This window comes from Helianthus annuus, chromosome 16, assembly GCF_002127325.2.
Source record: "Helianthus annuus cultivar XRQ/B chromosome 16, HanXRQr2.0-SUNRISE, whole genome shotgun sequence".
In the NCBI taxonomy this organism is placed as follows: Eukaryota; Viridiplantae; Streptophyta; class Magnoliopsida; order Asterales; family Asteraceae; genus Helianthus; species Helianthus annuus.
The window spans coordinates 105,967,785-105,994,556 of record NC_035448.2 but is presented as its reverse complement, the minus strand read 5'-3'; the positions used below and the strand labels follow the sequence as shown (position 1 = coordinate 105,994,556).

General features: G+C 33.8%; 1 protein-coding gene and 1 long non-coding RNA gene across 12 annotated transcripts; one reads left to right on the top strand and one right to left on the bottom strand.

The window, feature by feature from the left end:
* Positions 1 to 1,562: 1,562 nt before the first annotated feature.
* LOC110920829 (probable serine/threonine protein kinase IREH1) lies at positions 1,563 to 18,688 on the top strand. 2 transcript variants are annotated; one of them, XM_022165029.2, is made up of 18 exons: positions 1,563 to 2,439; positions 5,481 to 5,548; positions 5,654 to 5,836; positions 6,381 to 7,697; positions 10,138 to 10,310; positions 11,037 to 11,283; positions 11,403 to 11,495; positions 11,581 to 11,721; positions 12,027 to 12,119; positions 12,436 to 12,646; positions 12,743 to 12,828; positions 15,176 to 15,264; positions 15,422 to 15,473; positions 15,566 to 15,622; positions 16,430 to 16,600; positions 17,201 to 17,278; positions 18,263 to 18,399; positions 18,481 to 18,688. In XM_022165029.2, the coding sequence occupies exons 1-17, from the start codon at positions 1,725 to 1,727 to the stop codon at positions 18,344 to 18,346; spliced, it is 3,858 nt and encodes a 1,285-aa protein (XP_022020721.1). In that variant the 5' UTR covers positions 1,563 to 1,724; the 3' UTR covers positions 18,347 to 18,399; positions 18,481 to 18,688. The 2 variants fall into 2 exon arrangements, with proteins under 2 accessions (XP_022020721.1, XP_022020720.1); XM_022165028.2 differs by having other exon boundaries at positions 17,198 to 17,278.
* Positions 18,689 to 20,904: 2,216 nt separating this feature from the next.
* On the bottom strand, positions 20,905 to 26,455 carry LOC110922986. 10 transcript variants are annotated; one of them, XR_004884404.1, is made up of 8 exons: positions 26,307 to 26,455; positions 26,048 to 26,159; positions 25,659 to 25,825; positions 23,516 to 25,192; positions 23,238 to 23,416; positions 22,801 to 22,877; positions 21,753 to 21,979; positions 20,905 to 21,022 (listed from the first exon to the last, which is right to left on the bottom strand). It is a non-coding gene; the product is annotated as an uncharacterized LOC110922986 (long non-coding RNA). The 10 variants fall into 10 exon arrangements; XR_004884402.1 differs by having other exon boundaries at positions 21,753 to 21,962; XR_004884403.1 differs by having other exon boundaries at positions 21,753 to 21,962; positions 22,805 to 22,877.
* Between the last annotated feature and the right edge of the window lie 317 nt (positions 26,456 to 26,772).

Below are 26,772 nucleotides of genomic sequence, written 5' to 3'. Positions count from 1 at the left end.
AAGCAGAGGCTAGGGACACTTACAATAGGTCCTAGCTCGAAATCTTTAACTTAGGGGAGTCTCCTGTAATCAGGAATCTCCAAGAAAGCCAAGCAAAAGAGAAAGAAATGATTTTTGAATGAGCAAGGAATGAGAGCACACAAGGCCCCTATTTATACTAATTCAAGAGACTATAGGATGAAGCCAGGTGTTAGGGAGGTGTTATGATCTTCACAAGTGTCCTAGCTGATTGTTAAAACCATTAAACAACTCCATGTTTCGAGTTTTCAGTGTATGGAGTGGTATGCATGGGCAACAAGGAAGAAATGGGCACCTGTCCATAAGTTTCTGCCCAGCTCCCTTGCTCGCGCCCCGCGAACCAAAAAGCCAAGGGGGCCGCGCCCCGCGACTTGCCCTAATCTCAACTAAACTTATTTAATGTTTGGCAGTTTTAGTCCCTAGTCCTTTATAGCTTAATATGTGTTTTATTTTAGACACCTTTGGCCCCTATAGTTAGTTTTTGATGATCTTGGAAGTTATAACAAACATCGTTAAGCTCCGGTTCGGTTTAAAGGTCACTCAGAGGTATGATTAAACATGTTGACGCTTTTAACCCTCCGATTTACAAACTTGTGATTTGATTCTCAAATGGTTTCGTAAATCCAACGTGTGCATTATTAATGTATACGAAATTCGTAGATGGTCATTCAGGGGCATAGGTTTGGCATAATGACGCTTTTAGTCCCTCCACATACATCTTTCCACTGTTTGATAACTTCAGTCCTTCATAGTCAAAGTTTGTCTTTATTAGGGTTTATGACACGTGTCTTGACATTATTGGACATGATTTTACGAGGTGTTACACCCGTCAATACAAATATAAAAACTAAAAACATTTTTATTGTAGTTTGTTTAACAGAAGCCCTTTTTCTTGGTAGTGATGTTGGAATTTGATTTCATATTTTTTGACTAGTGATGTTGGAATTTGAATAAGTTTGTTAAACTTTGTACAGGTGGCGACACAGTTGGTCGGTTCATTTGGTTATAGTGCTCTTGAATTTGCGTTGTCCAGCATATACACTGTAAAAAGTGTTGTTTATAGCTTTGGAGTGGTGATGTTGGAGCTGTTGACTGGTCGGAAGCCACTAGATAGGTAAACTCTCAATTAAATCATATCTTTTTGATAGATAAGATATTAATTTCTTTTCTTTCGTGGTATATTGTTCAAGAGTGAGATCTGAATAATCACTTGTAAGATGGGCCACCCCTCAACTCCATGATATTGATACCTTGGCCAAAATGGTTGATCCTACATTGAATGGCATGTATCATGCCAAGTCTTTATCTCGCTTTGCTTACATCAACGCTCTTCGTGTTTAGAACTTATTTTTATCATATTTGATTAGAAGGGAGTCGCAATCGGCTACACAAGTTCAATATAGCGGGCATGATTTCAAATGGATTTCAGATGTATAAAGATTCGTTGTTTAATAAAATGTGGTATGTAAAATTTTTTTAAAAAACCACCCGTGTTTTAATACGTGATTTATATCGAGTATATTTACATCACAAGATGCACACACCTTATCGCTATGCATTTATGGTAACATATGATAAAACAAAAAAGTGAAAGGAGGTGGTAATCTATCCCTCTTTCCTCACTGGCACAAACACCAGCATCAAACTACACTCCTATTTCATGTTCATAGATCTTCAACCGAAACCCTAGATGATAACCTGCAACAATGGTGTTCAAAGGCAGATTCTTCCATTCGAAGAAATCATCCGACATTTCAAGCCCTGAGGGATCCAACAGCCCTAGATCCACCGGTTCTAGCTCCAATTCACCGATCAAGTCCGACAAAAAGAAACCTAAATCCACCGCTAAAGACGATCATAATCATCCGCCGATCGCTTCTTCGTTTCGTCAGATTCAAGTCAAAGATGCGTCAAATTCGCCTTCAATTTCCAAGGATCGAAGCCGTAGTAAGAAGGATGTAGCTCCTCAAAATGTTCAGAATTCGAGTTCGATCGCCGGAAAACCTAGTTTGGGAGCAGGAACGGCGGCAGGATCGTCCAGTTTGAACCCGAAAGCGGCGGCGGAAGGTCCGGCGACGGTTTCTCCGATTCTGGCGTCGTCGCTAGGGTTAAATCGGATCAAAACGAGATCTGGACCGTTGCCTCAGGAGAGTTTTTTTAAATTCGATAGCAATAGTAATAATAAAAGTAAAGGTAGTAATAAGTTGTCTTCACTTGGTGCTAGTAACCTGTCGAAATCGAAAAATGGTGATGGAACTAGTTTTAAGGAGGGATTTGGTACTGAAACGAAGAAGATGGGACATAGTTTGGTTAATGATGATGGTAGCGTGTCGACGGAGAGTTTTCCGGCTAGGGATCAGACTCCGAATGTTGTTTTAGGTCGTTCGCGATTACATAATACCGAATCTTCATCGGATGCTGGTATGAGTTCTTGAACACTATCATGTGGTTGTATATGTTCTGAGTTATAACTTATAAGTAGTGTGTTTCATGTTATTGTATGTTATTCGTTGGTAAATTTCGCAGCCTGTTACTATGTTAGGTATAAGAACAGTAGATGTTTTATGATATGGTTATCTAGTTTGAGTAAAGCATGTTGAACATTTAAAGTTTATGGTAGAAATATCTAGGATGACCGAAATTAGGAGCATGCACTCAAGTTTTACTAGTTGGATCCATGTTCAATTGTTCATTAATATAGGAACTTCTAGAAGTATCTCAGCTTTTACTGAAACTAATTGATGTGAAGTGACGTGCTGCCTGAGGTTCTGTTGCTTATGTTAACCTCTAATCCATACTGTCTAGTAACGGATGTGCTTGGAATATCTTAATTATACCGATAACTATATGGAATTTGGTCTATTGCTTGCTGAATGATGAACTATTGTGTTATGTCGACAACCAATCGCATCTTATATATGATGAAATTGCTTAATTCTTGAATTTTGAGTTTAAAATCTGCACACTGCATGTAAGTTGTAATGCGCCTAACGAGTAACAGATCATGTTTGTTGTTAGCTATGAACTAGCTTGAAATTGCTTCTATGCTCCTTTTGAGTTAGGGCAAGCATTTGAATATTGAAAGAGAAGAAGTGCCTGATAAAATTATTGAAGCACACATGATTCTCATAGTATTTTCAGTAATAGAATTATTTGCCACTTATGGCAATTGGCAAGGTATACCTGTAAACTATAGGAGATTAGTAATAAAAGTGAATCTTGCGTAACTGTTTTAAACATGAACTAGAATTGTTTTAATGGCATATTGTAGCTTCTAGTGACTTTAATTTTAGATATGTGAGAATTACCAATTTACCATTTTTGTTTAGTTCTTTAGAATGACACATTTCCTTATTAAAACCCACATAACTTTAATACATCACGTTTTACATGAAAGACTTGTCCTCTTATAGTACTTAATTTAAAAAAAAATGCTTTTCTGCAAGTTAGTTGGCTTAATAACTGTTTTAAGCGTTTAGTATTTATTATTTCGATAATCCATCATCTCAAGAAGCTCGATGTTTGACCTTTATTAAACTATTCTTTAGTGCTATATTTGTGAGGTGCCTTGCTACTAATCCTTTTAATCAATCACTTACTACTAATCCATTTATCATCAATTACTTAAAGCATCAAAGGTGTTAACTCGAATTTCCAAACCAAAAGGTTAACCAACAAATCAACATTGTAACCAGAGGAGGACCTATATAGTCCACGTGCGTGCCTTCTTGGCTATGCAGCGGTGCTATAGCGGTTGGTAGACATCCTATCGCATAGCGGTCACTTATAGCGGTGCGCCGGTGCTAAATGGCGCTATTTTGAATCAAGGTTTTTTAATTTTGAGGCCAAAAGTTGGGAAAAGCCCACATAAATCGTTTTTTTTTATTTGAAATAACCTAAAAGTAAAGGCCCAAACACAAATTAAACCTAGTCCAATCCTAAATCTATTGTGTGCCTACGGTACGACTAAGGGGCAGAAGAAGATTTCATGGCTTATGATTAGATCGTGTTTCAAACATTGACACTTTCATGTTTTGAATTTGATATTACTATTAATATTTTGCATGATATTACTATTAGTGTTTTTCATATATATACACACACACATTAGTATAAAATATAAAAATTACCGATATACCACCGCTATAACATATATATCATATGGCGGACCTTGACCGCTATTTAATTTTGGACCACTATAACTGCATAGCCTCTTGGTTTTAAAAATGCCGCCGGTGTGCGAGGTGATCCGCTGGGCAAAATGCATCAGCCTGCCTGATTGTTTGTTTTTATATTCAGTGTTCTGTAGCAACAAAAACTAATAAAAAAAAAACTCTGTTGAAGAAACTGTTATGTACAATATAAATGCATAGATCACATCTCATAAGGAATTGCAGTCACCAATGTGGTTTGCAGGTTCTGTTGGAGCTATTGTCACTTGTAAAAGTGTGATTTGTCATGGTTCTATGCTTAGTAACTTCTATAAGTTATATAACTACAACGCCTGAAATCCCCAATTAAACTCTAGCCAGTGTTCAAAAAAGTTATAGATGGTGCTTAAAATTGAACCGAAATAATTCGAGTCGAGGGCTCGAGGCTGTCTCTTGAGTTTCCAGTTTTTTTGGATTTTAAAAGCTTAAAAATGGATCAGTTGTCTTTAAATGGCAGTTGTATTTGATGGGAATGGAGTTCTGGTTTTATATGACACAATTAGCATACAAAGAAATCTTTTGCAAGTGTTAATTTGTTTCATTTTCCCCATTTGCAGAACACACTTGGTAGCTTGATGTGACGTTCATAAAGCTATGGCTATATTTTTTTTGATGGTTTTACGATGCATATATTATTATAGTTATGCTTGCTTATTTTTTCTTTGGCTGTAAGATTTTATTCTTACAAACCAATAAGGTGGTTCTTTTTTGAGTTAATGTGATATGGCTTCTCCAATAGGGATATATTTACCATTGATGTCTTAACTTTCAGATGTGTTTATTATGAAAAACTGTAATACGAATACTTGCATATTGCACCTAACTTCTATACCTCTGTTACTCGAACTTTTTTGTATAACACATTGTTTTTAGGTAAGATAAGCATTTGTAGTTCATGTTGGAACTTGGAAATAAAATAACAGTAAGGAGTTGAGGATATTAAGTGAACATACCTGAAAGTAGTTAATGTGATATGGCTTCTCCAATAGGGATATATTAACCATTGATGTCTTAACTTTCAGACATGTTTATTATGAGAAACTGTAATACGAATAGTTGCATATTGCACCTAACTTCTATACCTGTGCTACTTGAACTTTTTTGTATAACACATTGTCTTTAGGTAATATAAAATTTGTAGTTCATGTTGGGAATAATATAACAGTAAGGAGCTGAGGATATTAAGTACTGGATCCCCCCCCCCCCCCTCCCCTCTTTCCAACTATGGCCTAAAAATGTTACTGAATTTAGGGCATTTGAAATCGAGGGGATATTCTGGAGGCTTGAGGAGTTCAGAGGTTTGTACTCCAGAGATGAAGGTAAGTTGTTGTGATGACGGCTCGATTACTTATAGCTATGCTGCTTTTTTAACAAAATCAATTCTACACATTCTGTACTTAAAAAATATGTCCTGCATTTTGTAGGCATCTTATGATTGTGAAAACCCAAAGGAATCCGAATCGCCTCGCTTTCAAGCTATACTTAGGGTTACAAATGCACCTAGAAAGAGATATCCTGCTGACATCAAAAGTTTCTCCCATGAACTTAACTCAAAAGGCGTACGGCCTTATCCATTTTGGAAGCCTCGTGGCTTAAGTAACTTAGAGGTAAACACATATTAATCTGTCTTATGTACACTTCGGTGCTATTATTTTTCCATATTTTTGGTTTGTTTGTTTATAAAAAGGTTGCAATGGAATAAGCAAGGTAATGGAAATATAACTACGCTCCATTGCGCGCGCACAAACACTCCCACACATACATTATGCATTATAAATTATACATACACACACACACACACATATATATATATATATAGAGAGAGAGAGAGAGAGAGAGAGAAAGTTAATAGTTGTATCTCTACTTTATACATTTTAATGAAAGTTACTGAATTTTTTTGTACTAATACATATTAAGCATATTAAAAGCTTGTTAAAAATTAGCGTCTTGGATAAGATATAATATCTATTTATTTGTTGAGAGGACAACAGTAACATGATTAAAGTTTTCAATCTTTTTTCAAAGGATTTCGTCTTTGAAGGTTAAATGTAATTTTTCATTCCATTCACATTGTAATTTCTCAAAACTCAAAAGATTTCAGTCTTTTTTTCAAACACTACCTTATTGTTTTTGCCATTTCACTTTGAGCAGGATGTATTGGTAACTATACGAGCAAAGTTTGACAAAGCAAAAGAGGAAGTTGACTCTGATCTACATCTATTTGCAGCTGATTTACTCAACATTCTTGAAAAAAACACAGAAAGTCAACCCGAATGGCAAGAAACGTTAGAAGATTTGCTAGTTTTAGCTCAAAGATGTGCTATGACTACCCCTGGAGAATTTTGGCTGCAATGTGAAAGCATTGTTCAAGATTTAGATGATAAGCGTCAAGAACTCCCAATGGGAATCTTAAAAAAACTTCATACCCGTATGCTTTTTATTCTCACAAGATGTACAAGATTACTACAGTTTCATAAAGAAAGCGGATTGGAAAACGAACTCGTGTTCCAGCTCAGACAATCGTTACAACCCGCAGATAAAGTTATTCCTCAAAAAACGTCAAAACCACCATCAACAATGAAATATTACAGTCAAGAACAACACAGACCGCATGATTTGGGATGGAAGAAAGATCCGACAAGGCAAAATGACATTTCTATCCCTACACCTGGTGTAGACATCGGTAAAGATGTAGATTTAGACTCAGATTTGCCCACGGGCCGAAACCGTATGGCATCATGGAGGGAACTGCCATCTCCTGGAGGAAAAATCATTAAAGAAGTTGTACCTCCTGTTAAGGACAAAAAAGTAGTTTCACATTCACCTGAGCTTCCTACTGCGAAAGATTCTCACACAACTACTACCTCTAAGCATCAGCATAAAGCTTCATGGGGGTGGGGGGACCACCAATCGAATTATGTTGATGAAAGTTCGATAATTTGTAGGATTTGTGAAGAAGAGGTTCCTACTTTACAATTAGAAGATCATTCTAGAATTTGTGCAATTGCCGACCGTTGTGATAAAAAAGGTCTTCGTGTGGATGAACGATTGGTTAGGGTTTCCGAAACGCTTGAGAAACTGATGGAATCTTATACGCAAAAGGATTTGACTTTGCCTGTTGGAAGTCCGAGTCCAGATGGTGCAAAAGTTTCGAATTCAAGTGTTACTGAGGAATATGATGTTTTGTCTCCGAAACTTAGTGATTGGTCTAGAAGAGGGTCAGAGGATATGCTTGATTGTTTTCCGGATGGTGATAATACGGGTTTTATTGATGACATGAAAGGTGTGACATCATCATCATCCATGCCGTATAAAACACGGTTTGGGCCTAAATCGGATCAAGGAATGACAACATCATCTGCCGGTAGCATCACTCCTAGGTCACCATTGATGACACCTAAAACTAGCCCTATAGACTTGTTATTGGCGGGAAAAGGTTCTTATTCAGAACATGCTGACCTCCCACAGGTAGAATCTAAGTTTTTTTTGAGTAAATTGTCATTTTCGTCCCTATGGTTTGTCCACTTCTGCGACTTTCATCCAAAGGTTTGTTTTTCCGCATCTGGGTCCTCGTGGTTTCAAAATCTTGCCATTTTCGTCCTTTGAGGTTTGGCAATTTATTGCGACTTTCGTCCCTTGAGGTTTGGCCCTCAAGGAAGAAAATGACAAGATTTTAAAACCACGAGAACCCAAATGCGGAAAAACAAACCTTTGGATGAAAATGAAAGTCGCCAAAATGGCCAAACCTCAGGGACGAAATGACAGTTTAATCTTTTTTTTTCATCAATTACCAAGTGGTTCATTAATAGGCTCCTTTGTGTGTACAATCATTGTTTTTTTATTTTTTTTTATTTTATGTTGACCTCACCTAGTTATATTTTATTTAATAATTAGGACTAATGTATGCAAAGGCCACCCAAGTATTCAAAAGAATAATACTAAAGCCACCCAAGTATCAACTTGTTTCCTTTTACACTCATACTAGCAAAACAAATTTGCCAGAATACTGTTAAAGCATAATGCCCAGAGGTTTAAAGCTTTGGCCAAAGGCCCAATTTTAGAACTGTAAACTGACAAGAATGATCCGACATTCCAACATTTACTCATAGATTGGAAAAAGATGTTTGACTATATTCAGGGGTGTTTTTTCATTTTACAAAATACCATAACCTTTGAACATAGGGTTGCTTTTGTCATTTTACAACTTTAGACATAATAGAAACTCGTTTCCGTTCTTTTAAACCTTGAATAGAAGCTTTAAACTTAGGGTCACTTTTGTCCTTTTACATTTTCACGTTAACCCTTTGCCTGGAATTGGCATTAACAAAGCAAACTGATACTTGGGTGGCATGTAATGTTGCTTAATATTTGGGCGGGCTCAATAAAACCTTTTGAATACTTGGGTGGCCTATGTATACGTTATTCCTTTATTTTATGGTCAACTAATAAAGTCAACCAAGAATATTTTAAATATCTATGTGAGAGTGCAGACTTACATAGGTATGAAGTATATATGAATGTTTCTTTTAGCTGTATTCCATGCTAAATTAGGATAATAAGAATGGAATATGCTGTTCTTGGTCAAGCCATACACATAAAATGAAACTGTCTTCAAATTCTATTTGGTGATGATCACACATACAAATATAGGTAAAGGATCAAATAAAAACAAAATTAACGTACGAAACGTACGCATTGAGGGAAAAAGCAAAAAGTGGCGGTGTCATTTTGGTAATTATCAGCAACTTCAAAATAACTGGGGAAAAAAGCAAAAAGTGTCTTGTAGAGTAATTTTGAACATCTGTAGAGTAATTTTGAGCATCTGTAGAGTAATTTTGGGAAATGTAGGGTAATTATCAAATTACTCTAGTAGAGTAATTTTGACTTCTGTAGAGTAATTTTGGAAAATGTCTTGTAGAGTAATTTTGTTAGCATTTAGTTATGGGGTTTAGCTTTATGGTTTAGTTTTTAGCTTTTAGTTTGGGGGGGGGTGGTGTTTAGTTTTTAGTTTTTAGTTTTTTTTTTTTGGGGGGGGGGGGTTAGTGTGATTTTGATAATTACCCTACAATTTTGATAATTACCCTACACGACCAAAATTACTCTACAATTTTGATAATTACCCTACAATTTTGATAGTTACGCTACACGACCAAAATTACTCTACATGAACACAAAATTGCTGTACAGAAGCTCAAAATTACTCTACTAGAGTAATTTTGAAGTTGCTGATAATTACCAAAATGCCACCGCCACTTTTTTTGACTTTCTTTCAATTCGTACGTTTCGTACGTTTATTTTATTTTCACATGAACTTAACTCTACAAATATATGGGCCGCGTTGTTTTCTTTTAGTTTTGTAGTGTTAATGCTAGTCTATTGATATAAATGTAGCAATGAGCATCCACTTTGTCTCAAAAGTGATTTGGTTAATGTTGAATTGTGATTTGATGACCATAAAGAGTAAGCTTATTTGAATGCGTAAGTAATTACTTAATAGATTTAACAATTAATTATCTATTATCAGTAAATTTTATTTTTAAGTCGGAGGTGAAAAGGTAAATTGATTGACATTCAGACACAAACACAAAGTCATCTGTTTCCTAAACAACTTTATGTAACACATCTCATGTCATATTATCATAATCATAATAGTATCATTTCTTTGCACTTATAATGTCACCACAAAAATCAATGTACAAGTGTACAACCCACATTAACTTCTCAAATTTTTGCATTCAACAATCTCATTTATATGCACTTGGATTCTATTATCACATTATGTGATGTTTGGGTGTATGTTAGTCTAGCAATTATACTCAATATTTGTTCATTACACTTAACAGATAGTCTATAACTCAAAATTTGTCAAATAAAACTAGACGGCTTAAGGATGCTTTTTTAATTGTAGATGAATGAACTTGCTGATATTGCTAGATGTGCCGCAAACACACCTTCAGATGACGATCGTTCTCTCCCATATTTGCTTACTTGTCTTGAAGACCTAAAAGTTGTCACTGACCGCAGAAAATTTGATGCTCTTACTGTTGAAACTTTTGGAGCACGAATAGAGAAGCTTATTCGGTGAGATTCTTTCCACTATTGGTATTGCTATTATTTAGAGGAAAAATTGCATCTTATTCCAGGATGTACACTTGAAATCTGTTTTCTTGCAGTCAGGTCGTATAACGGGTCAAAATGTGTAATTTAGTACAAGGGGAAACGGGCCGAGCTGACCCAAAACACTTATTTTTTAAGTTTATAGATTTTGTACAGGTCAAAATACACTTTTGTCCAGAAAATTTATAGATATGATTATTATGTCAAATGGGCAGGTCTGGTACGGGTTGTATTGACCTGAAACACTTTTTTTTTCTAATGTTTATAGATTCTTGATAACTAATTAATGGGTCAGATACTCAAATATGATTACAAATTTGTATTGTTTCATTAACTGTATACTTAGTTTTATAAGAAATACACTTTGGGCGACTTTCAACCATTCGACCTGATTTTTGGCTATTTTTTTATTTTACTTGTTTGGCCCGTTAGAGATGAACTATGACAAACATCAATCCTTGTAAAGTAACCAGGTTAACATTGCCACCTCTAGCACTCATCATGGTTGTAAGAATCGCTAGGCGCTAGTCAGCCGGTGGGGGTACCGACTAATCGGATTGGGATTTTTATATGTAATTCAGTTTTTTACACACATACACACAAAAACAAAGTAATTTCTTTATTTAATTTCCTGTGGGAAATATGCTTTTCAAACAAAGTTTTTTTTTTTTTTTTTTTTTTTATTTTTAGGGAGAAATATTTGCAGCTATTCGAGTTAGTTGATGATGATAAACTTGATATCACGAGTACTGTTATTGATGAAGATGCACCATTGGAAGATGATGTTGTACGCAGCCTTAGAACCAGCCCGATACATTCATCCAAAGATCGTACTTCTATCGATGATTTTGAGATTATAAAACCAATTAGTCGTGGAGCATTCGGTCGTGTTTTTTTGGCGAAAAAAAGAACAACAGGGGATCTCTTTGCTATTAAGGTACATTGAAATCGTATAATTGCTTACATTTCTCTTCAGTTTAATTGTTGATTGTGTAATTATTTTCAGTAATATTCTAATTTTAAATAAAGTCCGTTAATATCTGTTTGTTCTTGCAGGTCCTTAAAAAGGCTGACATGATCCGTAAAAATGCTGTTGAAAGCATATTGGCTGAGCGTGATATTTTAATATCAGTGCGCAATCCGTTTGTGGTCAGGACCTTAGTTTTTTTCCTTCTTTTAATACTTGCTATATATTTATTTATGGATATATATTTTACATATCATATTGTTTCAGGTCCGGTTCTTCTATTCTTTTACTTGTCGTGAAAATCTGTACCTAGTTATGGAATACTTGAACGGTGGTGATTTGTATTCACTGTTGAGAAATCTAGGCTGCCTAGATGAAGATGTTGCTCGTGTATACATTGCAGAAGTGGTGAGTTTGACTTTGACTTTGGTCAAAACATATGAGTTGCTATGTTGGTCACAAATGTGGCAATATCACATACGCTTACAAAAGTAATATCACTATTATAGGAACCTTATCTTTTGAATAAAATGATTTAGGAGGTTTTATGTGCTCAAAATATAGTTAAACTAACCTTTTGATTTTACCCATTTGACCTAATAGAAATAAAGAATAACCCGGATCACCCATTTAACCGTTTAAGTATTGTATCTGAATTGCCACCTGTACTTGTTTATACTAAACATGTTATTTAATATATATTAAATATTCAGGTGCTTGCTTTGGAATATCTTCATTCTTTACAAGTGGTTCACCGTGACTTGAAACCAGATAACTTGTTGATCGCACATGATGGTCATATTAAGGTATGTACTTTATACATGCAGCTTTGTGTTTTAAAATATAATTATCAAAGTAGATCGTTTAATAGGCCCCTTTAATTATTGACTAAATTATTCAAAATAAAATGCAAACTTTTGATCTCTTATATTGTATATTTAGTCCCCTTTCATTACTTATGAACGTGTCTATGGGGTTGACTTTTCTTTTTCCTTTCTGAAACGGGTCAATCAATTCTTTTTGCAAAAAGGGAACATATCACATGGGTCATTGTGTACAATTCACACTAATAATTATTGTTCTTTTGCTGCTTACTATACACAACTCTTTCATTGTTTGCAGTTGACTGATTTTGGGCTGTCGAAAGTTGGGCTGATTAACAGTACAGTCACAGATGATTTATCGGGCCCAGCAGTTAGTGGCACGTCACTATTGGGAGAACATGAATCCCAACCATCTGTATCTGAAAGTCAACAAGAAAGACGTAAAAATCGGTCTGCTGTGGGCACACCTGATTATTTGGCACCCGAGATTCTTTTGGGAACTGGACATGGTTTGTTGACGACTAAATATAAATATGATTTCTTATGGTATCCTGTTTTCCAACTTTTAAACCATGCTTATGATGTAATTGAAACATTCTTTTTAGGTATGTCGGCTGACTGGTGGTCAGTTGGGGTGATACTATTTGAGCTTATTGTTGGCATTCCTCCTTTCAATGCAGAGCATCCTCAGGTTTATTGATTTTATTAATAATTGTAGTGTGAACGGTACTTTTCAATACAGTTAGCTGTTTTAGTATAGGTAATTCTAGCTGTTAGTGGTGCATGAGTGCATGACACAACCAACAACTTTGGAAATTTTGATGTACTGACTATTGACCAAATATATATATCACAGTTAATAGCGACAAGGGACCTATATGCTGCATAGCGAATAGCGACAACTATTTTATATATAGCGAAACACTAGAAAAAGAATTTTGAAAATTTTTGTATGTATATTATATCAAAAATACCTTGGTATATATGCTATTTTATATGTATATTTAACAAAAACCTATAAATCCAGCTATTTTATAGCTATATCTAATTGCTATTTACATAAAAAAAAACACTAACTGTCGCTATTCACGCTATTGGTCGCTATGACCCAAATAGCGACACTTGGTCGCTTCGCTACATAGAGCGCTATAGCGGTTGCTATAGCCGCTATTGACAACTATGATATTTATACATATATATAGTGCAAGTATTGGGAGAAAACCCATAGTTATTGAGAAAACCTAGGAAACTCTAACCTCCCAACATTTTTTAATTTTGAAAAAAAAGTCACGCATGTAATATACATGTTTTTAAGTGTTTTGAGCATAAAAAAACAAAAAAGCGCCTAGAGGATGTTTTTTTAAAAAACTAAACAAGTTTTCCACAACGCGACTGTAACACTCATGTGTGTAACATATGTTACACAAAAACTTGTTTATTTTTTAAAAAAATTCTGGTCGGCGCTTTTTTGATTTTTTTTGCTCAAAACCCTTAAAAACATGTATATTACATGCGTGATTTTTTTTCAAAAAAAAAATGTTAGGAGGTTAGAGTTTCCTAGTTTTCTGAATATCTATGGGTTTCTTATTTAACCTTCCGTCCTCCCCCCCCCCCCCCCCCCCCCACCCCCACACACACACATTTCAAAACTCTAAATAATTGTAGAACTTACAGAACTCCTAATAAAAAATCATTCTAGTTATATATTTTTATATTTAACATTGTTTAAGGGTATTTTTTATCATTTATTATGCTTACATGTGTGTTAAGAGTAGTTTTAACATTTTTTCATATGTAATTTTAAAATCGCTTATATGTATATTGGTTCCTAAACATATGTGAATTAGTTATTACACATAAATAATTTGGTTTTACATATATGTGATCATAAAAATACTTATAATAAGTGATAAAAGTATCCTTAAATAATGTTAAATATATAAAATAAAATAATTATATATTAGGAGCTCTTAAAGTTCTGTGATTATCTAGAGTTCTGAAATGAACTCAACCCTATATAGGGTAAGACGAAAACTCTTGTGAAAATTTGAGAACTCAGCCTTACGAAAGGTTTTTTCAATTTTTTTTTACCAAAAATTCTAAAAAGAATCAACTTTCACAAAAAAAACCTAGTTTTTTTTTTAATTTACAATAGTCGTAAATGCTGTAAAAAGTTAATGTCATGCTGTAAAAATGGTGGCAAAACTCGCACAGGAAGGCCGAGTTCTCGCAACTCGTAGGAGTTTTCCCTTGATCCGAATCCTATATATATAAGGTTAGGTTCATTTGTGAACAACCACTAGTGTTCAGTGAACATTAAATATAATGAGAATCGTGAGAACGAATGAAAAAACCAATCAAAATCATTTTTTTTAAATACAAACCTCATTATAATTAAAATACAACATTAAAAAAGAATTACTCTTTAAATAATTCATCTTTTTTCTTTAAATCACTTTTAATATTTTTTTTTACATGTGTAAATACAACAAATTTACACACGTGTAAATTTGCTTTATTTACAAATACACGGAAATTTGTACGTGTAAATTTAATTTCTAATATTGTATTCGAATAATAATGATAAGTCTAAAAAATTAAATTTGAATTGATTTTGATTGTTTTTTTCATTCTCATTCTGACGCTTCTCGCAAATTTGAGTTGATTTTGATTGGTTTTTTCTTCGTTCTAACGGTTCTCGCAATATTTAGCGTTCTCAAGATAACTCTCCCATATATACATTTACGTGTGTGCACACACCCATACATTCCACTAGCCCCACAAAATAGGGCACTGTTTGAGCCCATACACTTATTAGTAAAACAAGTTTACTATTAGCCAGCCTTCAAATACCTTTCCATATATAACTTGAATAGATTTTAAACAGCCAAGGAATTGAAGTGTTTCTCACTGGCATCTAATTATGACTTATGAGATTTGAATTTTGTCTTGTAATTTTCTATTTAAGTTAACCTTTTTTTTTTACTGTACCCTAATCCTGTTGATTTATTAACTTTGCTATTTTGTTTTTGGTTCAGTTGATATTTGATAACATTCTTAACCGTAATATACCCTGGCCAATGGTACCTGAAGAAATGAGCCCTGAAGCGGCAGACCTAATTGATCAGTAAGAGAAATCATTAACTTTTTATTTCTTCCTAACTATCACCCTATATGCTTTACGTTATGTTAATGAGGATGCTAAAAACAAAAGAAGAATTTTATCTTGTTTTTACATATGTGAGTATGATATATTTTCTTTTGAATATACTTTGTGTTTGTAGATTATTGACAGAAGATCCAAACCAGAGGCTTGGAGCTAGAGGATCAACCGAGGTATACTTGGTTCTATTTTAATATTTTATCACGCCAACACACATTTTGAATTATACACGACACTAAAAAATTGGTCTCAAATTTTTATGTAGGTGAAGCAGCACCCATTTTTCAGGGATATTAATTGGGATACACTTGCACGACAAAAGGTGTGTTTGAGATCTTCATGTTGTGGCAAGATAGGGTTGGATCAGTTGTGTTGAATACACTTATTTGTCTTTTTTATTAAAAATTAATTGATGATTAATGCATTAAGTATGATTAGGATAACAATATTATTACCCTAATAATCTAAATCATAAGTAAAAGTGATTTTAGGAGGTTGTATGCATTAGAGTAAAATACACGAATGGTCCTTGTGGTTTACCAAAATTTTGAATTTGGTCCCTAGCTTTCCAAAAGTACTGATGGTCCCTATGGTTTGCACTTTGTAACACATTTAGTCCCCAACCAACAAATATAAAGGTTTTAGCATGTCCAAGTTAGGGATTAAATGCGTTACAAAATGCAAACCACAAGGACCATCCATGTACTTTTGGAAAAAGTTGGGGACTAAATATGTTACAAAGTGCAAACTTTAGGGACCGTCTGTGTACTTTTGGGAAGCCAGGGACCAAATCCAAAGTTTTGGTAAACCACAGGGACCATCCATCTACTTTATGCATTAAAATACACTTTTCTCCATTTTTTTTATTAACGCATAACAAGATTTACCGTACCAATGGTGTTACATTAATAAATCTAAATCTTTGAATAAAGTGATTGATGTTGTATGCATTAAAACATATTGGGCGATTTTTAACCTGTAAGAACCATTATCATTCGACTCTTTTAAGCTTGAAAATAACCCTGAACAACCCACTCTTTAAATAGGCGAAATTTCCACTAAACTACCAAATATGATTACATATGGGAGTTATTTTGAATTTTTGATTAACGTTTTTATTACTTTTCAGGCTGCATTTGTTCCTGCTTCAGAGAGTGCACTAGACACGAGTTATTTCACAAGTCGCTACACTTGGAATACTTCAGAAGAACATGGATATCAAGCTAGTGAAACAGAAGATTCTAGTGATGCTGGTAGCATGAGTGGTAGCAGTTCACCAATTAACGGCCATGATGAAGTGGTTAGTAGCTTTATTAATTTCATATTTACTAGATTAAAATAAAATGGTGCTTTGGCATGTACTTTTTATTATATAGGGATATGATATATGTTGGCTACCCAAGACTTAAGTATTCAAAAGTTACCATAAGGCCACCTAATTATTATAGAAAGTATTAGAGGCATTGAAGTATCAAATTGGATTTGTCTATACCGATTCTTGCAAACAAAAAAACTTCTCAAAGATTGTAAAATGACAATAAAAAATGCTCTTGAAACTACTCAAAAGAATCAACTCTTGGTGAATTGTCAAAACATTTACAAGTAGATTCAGGGGTATTTTTGTCATTTTACATGTTTAGAAGCGGCAAAAGCTTAAAAACCTGGCGCACTATCACTTTTATAATTTTTTGGCAAGTTTTTTTTGCTAGAATTTGAATAAACAAAACCAAACTGATACTTAAGTGGCGTCTTTAAAACGGTTCTGATAATCTGGTGGCCTTAATGAAAAGTTGAATACTCGTTTGGCCTCACCCATATATTATCCCTTTAATTTGTTATTCTTTATTTTGGCGTTATTATAATTATCTTTTTTGCGCTTTATGGTGGCACTTGCTAGCAGGTTGATGAGTATGGAGGTCCTGCAGAACTTGGATCGCCATCTGATGTCAACTACTCTTTTAGTAATTTCTCGTTCAAGGTACTATTTATTAGTTTTTTTATTTTGCATTATTATTTCCGTGCGTCTTGTACTATTGTGTTTTCGAAAGGCATATGGAAGCATTTTTGAGTTCTTGTTTAAAGAAAAGTGCTTATTTTAGGGTGAAATAAGCTGCTTTTAATGAGCAGTTTGAGATTGCTTATTTCAGAGTGATTAAATTTTTATAGATTCAATATTCCAAATTTACCCTTGCGGTGAAATATTTCAATAAGCTGATTATCTGCTTCTGCATTATGAGATATCACCCAAAGGGATTTATTCAAAGGTTGTATTTTAATTGTCATACTTTATTCTTGTAAGCTAAGCAGTCAATAGCGGTGCTATAGCGGTTAGCGGACCTCAGGAGGGTGTGTAACGGTCCAAATAGCGGTGGCCTATAGCGGTTCCGCTATTAGCGGCGCTAAATACCGCTATAGCGGTGGCCTATAGCGGTTATAGCAGTAACGGCGTTTGATTGTGTTAATTCTTAAATTAAATACTTCAAAGTTACTATTAGTATTTGATTTGCAACAGGTTTATGATAATGGAATGATATTACTATGAATTTTGATATTACTATTAATATTTTTCAAAGATATATTTTTATATATATATAAAAATACATAAATTATGCATGGTATAAAAATTACCGCTATACCACCGCTATAACCTATATATCATATAGCGGACCTTGACCGCTATTCGATTTTGGACCGCTATAACTGCATAGCTTGTAAGCATATTTACAAAATATATACATAAGTTTTTTTTTACAAAATCAAACAAATAGTGTTTTGTGTCAACCCAAACCATACCCATTTGACATGTAAATAATTTACTCGGGTTGACCCGCCCAAAAGAAAATCTAGAGTAAATCTCAGTTCATTTTTTCGTCTTCTACAATTCCAAAACACTTTTAATATATTCGCCAGACTTGTATTTTTGTGTTATCCTGAAAATATTTATTTTGCTGTGCTGCTTCAGAATCTGTCCCAACTTGCTTCTATCAATTATGATTTGCTTACCAAAGGATTAAAAGACGATCAGACGACAAAACCGAACGTATAAATTACTAAATTATCCCTGGAGGGTTTTCAATGGAGGCATGAAAGGCTGTAAATGTAAGTCCATTTGTCACTAATATCTTTGGCTTGAAATCACTTACTAACTTATGAAATATGATTGCTGTTTATTTTTCACAGATAGAAGTAAGGCTAAAATGGTCAAATGAGCCACACATATATGACCAAAATGGCGAGTATCATCTGAAAACTATTTATTTGAATTTAAAACATTTAGTTGGAGAAGAAAAGTCCCAATGCCCTCAAAATTTTGTGGTGTTTCTTTCTTTTTTTTTTATAATGAATAATATTGTCTTTTATTTTAATATGGACACTAATGTTTTTAACATTTGGAATATGCATGATTTGTTATATGCGAAGTGATTGTATATCTAAATTACTTCGAGCAGCACATGGCATGTTGATGGTACAACGCGAGGCATGTGGAGCACAAGTAATCATTTGATATACAAATCACTTCACATGATCTACATACGATCAATCAACCAGTTTAAACAATGCCGAGCTTAGGCTCGCCTAAGATTGAGATTGGCTCGTTTAACTTAAGAGATCGACCAGTGTGACTCGTTTAGAGCTCTATTATCAAAGCTCTACTTGGCTCACTTACAATTTATTTCGATGTGTAGAGAAAAACCATGCAGGTGCTTATTTAGTTTTTCCTTTTAAAAACTAAGGGATGGAATTTATAAGAGAAAAATTAAGCTATTGGGTTAAAAACGTATATTCTGATAACAATTTTTAAGGGGTGAAATTGTAACAAAATAAACTTATTCTGACCATTGATTTTTGTAGATTTAGATTTTTTCTTTAGTGTTAAGACTAGCCTAAGATCCCGCGAGCTTCGCGGGTGGCTTAACTCAAACATATAATATCTACTGACATTGAAGCCCATGTAGATCATCATTTTTGTTCTAGACCTTTCCAAACTTGGGCTTCACGTCTAAGGGTTGAAACAGGTCCCAAACAGAAAATACACGACTCTAACCGGTACAAACCCAATAAGGTCAAAAAATTACATTACATGATCAAAACACTTGTATCGTCTAACATGAAATAAAGGGACTAAAGTTTTATTTTATTTTCTAACACGCCACTTAGATTATTAAAGTCTTTTTTTATCCCCATTTTGTAAAAAATAAAATTAACTTATATTGTGCCTATAAAAGAACCGTCTAGTCAATTTGCATAAAGACATACTTTTGGAATCGTATAACCCAGCTTGCATTAATGTAACAACATAACTCTTTGTGGAACCGATCATTCTTATTCAATCATCTAAAAAATCAAGCACCACAAACAACTTTTGATTCTTTTGGAATCTCAACCATCGTAATCTAACACTTTAGACTTCAAACTATATAAGGATCTTAATTTAGAATAAATAAAAGTATAAAAATAACATTTTTAACCTCTAAAGTATCTTCTTTCCTTTTTCTACAACATAAATTTTTAATTCGGTTTGTTAAACTTTTTTTGTTGTAAATTTCACATCACTTTACGTGTTAGACCATTTAAATGTTGTAAATAACGAATGTAAAATTTATTTAAAATCTACGAATATGTAAATGCGTTTGTTATTTCTTGTTTGTCAAAATTAGGAAAGATAATAATCAATATTAAAAAAGTCAGTTACCAGATATTAATTTGTAAGTTTTCTCTTACTCACTACAGTAGTGTTCAATTTTGTACGACATTATCTTGGAATGCAATTCACATGTACTCCCATTCAATGTACCAACACGCCTTCTTCGTTCTTTTACTCCAGTTTATTCTCTTTATCTATTTACCTTCTACTTTACTCTCTCTCTCTAATAGATTTATATATATGGTAAGTGCAGAAATTTATGAAAACAAATTAGAATAGATAAGACCACCCGTAGTGGTTGCTCATTTGGGCGTTTTTCATGCTCAATCACGCCCAAAACTGCCCTTTAGCCACTACGCATGGGCGTGTTTGGCAATCTTTTTGTACAGGCGTTTTTAAAATCACGCCAAAGGGGGGAGAGCTTGTCCAATCATATTTCAGCTTACATTATTTGGCCAATAAGATTTTTAAGTTTTTTTTTTAATTTTATTTTATTACAAAACATAATGCCCAATAATGCCCCATCCCCACTACACACATTTTAGAAAACGCCCAATAATGCCCCATTACTGACTGGACTGCCACATGGCGCAAAACGCTCAAGGGTAAATATTGCCCACTACGCATGATCTAAGCATATAAGGTAATATACATTAACTATTAACTAACTCATTTAATGTTTATTTTTGCTTCTTTATATTGTCTTTATATATATATATATATATATATATATATATATATATATATATATATATATATATATATATATATATATATATATATATATAGAATTGCCTAAAATGAGAACCAACCCGAGTTGTAAGAACCGCGAGAACCACACCATCCGGGTCGCCGTTTACCACGATTTTTTTTACAACTAGATGTGTGTATTATAAACACAGTCGTAAAAAAAAAAAAAATTTAAACGCCCCCCCCCCCCCCCGAGGGGGTAGTTTTTTACACCACAAGTTTGGTGTAAAAAAAAAAGAAAAAAGAAAAAAAAATAAAAACACCAAACTTCTGATGTAAAAAACTGCATTAGAGTATTTTTTTTTTCTTGACCCATTCCATCGCATGCTACAACCAAGAAAACAACATTAGCATACTAACATTTATGAAGATCGCATGCTGACCTAAAATGACACATCCAATTGGTATTAATGGCAAATTGAATGAATTGAAAGCAAAAAAAAATTAAAACCAATATCAAATAAAAAGTGGGTCCTCTACCTATCAAAGCACAAACAAAATCACAGTAAAATTTTAAAAAGAATTATAAATTTGTAGCTCAAGTTGATTCAACATTATGACATTCAAGTAATACTGAACAAAATAAGTTTGAGACTATCATGCTTGCAGTTTTGTTATATATATATATATATATATTCTAAAACAAACCATTTTAACTCGAACCCATTATGATTAGCTACCTTACACTTCAAATTCAACCCAAATCCATTTCGGGCAGAAACTATTTTGACCCAAACCAGTTATGACCTGTTACTTGATCCTACCTGACTCCTTCAACCTAAACCACTTCGAACATAATCCGTGTTTCATTCGAACCTATTACAATTAGTCACTTTGACCCGATTCTTATACATAAAAATACCTGATGTTGAAGTAACGGAAATTAATTTGACAAACCCCTAGTCTACATTTTAGAAGTCAGATTGTTAGTTCATCTCAAAGTGCTCTATGAGTTCATATATTTGCAAACTTATTGGAGCATGTATCATATTATCTGATATGTGTGAACACTTCAAAAGATTAGCAATATGAATCATTTAATTATTTGTTTGTTTACCTGGAGCTTATCCTAAATCGCAAGAATGGTGACCAACGGGTCCAACTTATAGCTCTTATCCACCTCTTTTCAACAAAACCTATACGGGTTTGATCATCGGCACGAACAGACAAAACCATGCAGATAAACCAAGCTAATTATGAACAAATCTTCGGTCTCGAACGCCTTCTTGAATCGCATACTTGGATACCATTGGATTTTCAAACAGATCTATATCAATCACAAGTCTATAAATAAGCGAAATATAAAAGAAAGTACTACTAAATTAAATATCAAAGAATGATATATCTCCATCTCTAGCATTCTCAGAATCGGTCAGTTATGGCGTTGACCAGTTGAACCGACGACCCAAATCCGTGCTTAAACCAGATATTCAAAAATTATCTAGTTTTTTATATCCTTACAAATTCCCATTTACATTTACTATTTCAGATTCCGTATATTGTTTATTACATTTTTTGTAATCCAATATTTGAGTTGTTTAATACATTTTTGATAATCAAATATTTGAAACCGGTCTGACCGACAGACAGGTAAAGTATTAAGTTTAATTAACAATCCAGTTATTGAAACTTTATTAAATATAAAAACAAAGGTGAGACCACTTGGCGCCGCGCAGCCACATTTTGACTTTAGGGCTGGTACCAACATTTATGTTTTATAATGATTTTCTAGCAGGCCATCTAATTGCATGTGGTCTGGTTCAAACAACTGACAAGAATGATCAGAATTAGGGTCACCACAGATGGATGGACTGTGAAAATCATCAGTACTCAGTAAGGGAAAAAACATGTCCGGATAGATAATGGGTCGGGTCTCAGCAATTACGTTGCAAACCTGAATAAGCATTATTGGTTAGTTATTAAATATAAAAAGAACTGGCTGCAAAAACTCAAACAAATTTCTAGTAAAAAAACTACTGTTGAAATTTCTAACTCGAACTGAAATGTGTACATAACTTGGAAATGTGACGTACATACAGCTAAACATAAAAGCGACTGCCGCTAACAGACTGCAGAAGATCTGGAAAGACGGTAAAGATACTTACTAACCAGGGATGGCTGCAAAACGGTACCCCTTTTGCACCCCTCCATGAATAATATGCAATTCGTGTCTCGTAGAACCCTAATTGAATAATCACCATCAACAATGCTAACAGTAACATATATGTTTAAAATATCTGGTTGGTAAATAAGGTGCATAAAAGAAAATCAAAACCGCTGTAAATAGCATATCGAGTAGAGCCGGCAATGGGTCAAAATAGGTAAATTTTATGCAGTTTGTCAATCTTTTGATCAAACGATTTCAAAAGTCTTAAACACTCGAGTAAACTATGGATGAGTTTTAAACTGTTCAACCGGTTTGCTTTTTAAGCTAAAAGTTCATTAATAAATATAAATACAACATGTCCGGATCGATTTGACATACATAGACGGTCAATTAGGATTGCATTTTATTTCTAACAGGTCAAACTTTGAAGCTTACCTTAAAAAGAAAACCGGTAACTACCTTGATTATTCCTTGCAGTGAACAATATAGTCTCGGTCTCATCTCCTACCAAACATTCAGCAATTAGGCCGGCCCTTCTGCAACACCAGCGTTGAACTAACAACTTTTACAATCAAATTATGGCCGTCACTCATTCCCAGCCGCAAGTTATCAACCTTGGTGAAAACAGGCTTCCTCTTAGGTGACTTTGTATAGGAATCGAGATTTAAGAAAAAACTCTAGTCAAATAAAGTTACATTTAGAACATTACTTACCGATTGCCATGTGATAGCACAAACTTATTCAACCTTTCACAGGACCATCCATGTTGCCCCGCCAGAATGTGGATAATCTCATCTTTGCCTCGCCAAGATCATCATGTTCGGAAATATTATATGCAGAACATCTTCATTGCCTACCAGATGCCAAGGCATATAAATTAGATAAAGTATACTTAAACCTTTCTATCGTCATAGATTCATTGCCACTTACATTCACCGCAGAAAACGTAATCAAAATTTAAACCAAAGGGCTGTTGACATCTGAAAAACGAAGGCCTAAAACTATCTTTGTTTGACTAAATAAAGTCAAACTCAGACTTGAAAGTCATAGATTTCAACATCATTATTCATCTTATCAAGTTTATAAAAACTTTTCAATACTAATCGTATTATATAACTTTGGTTAAAAACTTTTACCCTACTGATAAAATTCGAAAGTTTCACACAAAAAAATAAAGAACACAAATTTTCAATTTCAGTCAGGCATTTCATCAAACAGGTGGTGTGCTGTTGTTCATGATGAAACTTAAATGTCATAGAAAAAAATTGAATAAAAAGGGTGATTGAATCATGCAATATAACATGAAAGAACTGTAAAAGGTTGTAAAAGAGCAAATTCAATCCACATGTTCCAACTCAAACAACAAACCATTACAACAACCAAATAAAAAAGCGTTAAAAACAAACCAACAACATTACAATACATACCTGTGATTTACCAAGATACCGAGCTACCCCATGGCCTCTCTTAATATGAAATCATTTATAAAATCATGAAAAGAATATAAAGTTATGCTCTATTCTTAAAAAACTTACTTTGGTGGAAAATATGTATATGAATTAAGGTATATAGAATTCATCATGTAAAGCAACCAGCACATATGGCGCGACACATAGCCAAGTGATGGAGACAAACAATATTGAAATAACTTATCAAAACAGCATCTGTAGTTCTGTTCGATCTAACTCGTGTGTAAATTTTCAAGTTATAGCTTGACTCGAGCTGACTCGCTTCTTTTAATTTACATTAATAATTTACCTGACACTCGTCTATGCAAAGTTGTATCTGTGCAACCAAAGATAAAGCCGCAAGCAAATGTCTGTAAATTATGTATAAAAAACTTTTTTGGTATTAAATATTATCAGAAACAACTTTTAGCATCAATAAAGCCTACTGGTTAAAAAAAGCTACTTCCAGTTTTTTTAACAGCAAACACACATTCTTCATATAATTTACATATCGGCCAGTGGGACTCGAACCCACACCATTTTGGTGGCGATAAGCACCTAGTTCCAACTACTTTTAAAAGGAACTTAGATTATTTGCGACAACCCAAATGTTGGTGATTATTAATATACTAACATATCCGCCAGCCTGTTTTAATCTATATTCTTGCAGTAAGGAGACCTGAGTTTTTTTCATTAAAGACTTCTTTATACATCACATTTGACGGGATAGCCCTGTAGTCCAATGTCCACATTATATGAGGCTGGCAACGGCTATATTTGTGAATAAAAATGTAAAATTGACGTTAAGGGAAAAATCATAGAAAACGTAATTAGAGATTTAATATATGTGGTATATGCTACAAAGGTCAACTAAAAGTTAAAGTCTTACCCGTTCTGATTCCGTAGCGTCTAAGACATAGTTGAAGAAGCAACGATGATTTGCTGTGAAACAAATCAATAAAGCATAATAATAAACTTCTTAGCATATGAGAGTAGAAGGTAAAGACTCAATTTCATAACAATAAATGGTATACTTGACAAAGGTTCCGGACAAAGAATCAATACATGAAGATTAATGGTATAAATTCATCACAACACATATCATGTCGTCAAAAATCTAAATACATCATACCATTACAAAATAAATTACATACAACTGTGGTTTAATGTTGGTTAACAAAAGGTATCGGATAAAAAAACAAATCATAAAACAAAGATTTCCTTCAAAGACAACACAAACAAAAACACTTTTCGGTTTCAGATATTATTATACAAATAATCCCCAAATTAGGTCAAACTTAATAACAATTGTATGATTACACAACCACATAAGCAAACAGCAAGAAAGATTGTGTATACTAAAGCAACATCCAAATAAGGAAAAAAAAGAACATTAAAGAGATCGTACCCATTGATTAAGGCGGAACGATGGCAACATAAAAATTGGAATTGTGATGTCGATGAATTACAATGAACAAAGGATATTATAGGCAAAGAATTATGGCAAATCATCTTAAAAAGAAGACCGCATATGAAGAAGAAACCCTAACTCGGAAATCAAAAGCCTTAATTTCACTGCAAAACCAAAAACCATGAATCTCATCAAAACAACAAATTGAAATCTAAAAACCAGAACATCGGTCACACTAAACTCTCGACTAATAAGTTGATATCAAGAACAGACGAATCAAATGACAAAATCAATTTCTTTTGAATCTTATTCTCCAGCCCTCATTCAAACCCTATTACAACTTTCATAGCCTCCGCATAACTTCCACTATACGTAAAAACAATTACCTGTATCAGATTCGACTGGTTCCAATTTAGGGTTTTTGATAACCGCATGAGAGAATCGCCTAGTATAGATTTAGTGTTTGTGAAAGAAATCAGCAATAGATGGGACCTGAATCTGAGTATAAGATGAATCGAATATATATAAGAATCGGCTCACTGAGGATTGATAAATCGATTGTAACACACTTCAATCATACAGGAGAATCAAAATGGAAGAGTAACAACGAAAGAGATGAAGAGTAAAAGAAGGAAAAAAAGTTACCTATGTTGCCATAAGGAAAGAAGATTGTTGGAGAAGGAAGCCATCTACGCGTGTTTGGTTTAGGGTTTTAGTTTGAGCGGGATTTTGTAAAATTAGAGGCTGTAGAGAGGACATGTGGCAATTAAGGGTTTAAGAGGATGCCAAGTGGCCTAAGATTATTTTGCTTTATTAGAAGTAGTAGATTGTAATTATCTTTTGTAATTTTCATGTATTTTAATAGACACGAGTATATTGTATTTTTCTCCCTCCATTTAATTAATTGATTTTTTCACTCTCCTGATTTCTCTTTCCAATTAAAAGAATATTTAATTACATTTTTTATACTTTTTTCTCTCACCAATTATCTAACTTAATATTTGATAATTTAAGAAAAATACAAACATTATCAAATATTGTTCTATCTAGAACATGATTAAAAATATTTAATTACATTCTCTATGCATACATGTATTAGATCAATGTTTGA

What these genes read in the sequence shown, in the direction of transcription:
- LOC110920829 (XM_022165028.2), top strand. Translation starts at nt 1,725, where the DNA reads ATGGTGTTCAAAGGCAGATTCTTCCATTCGAAGAAATCATCCGACATT. An exon ending in TCAATGCAGAGCATCCTCAG is followed by an intron (nt 12,829 to 15,175) that starts GTTTATTGATTT and finishes TTTTTGGTTCAG; the next exon opens with TTGATATTTGATAACATTCT. An exon ending in ATACACTTGCACGACAAAAG is followed by an intron (nt 15,623 to 16,429) that starts GTGTGTTTGAGA and finishes ATTACTTTTCAG; the next exon opens with GCTGCATTTGTTCCTGCTTC.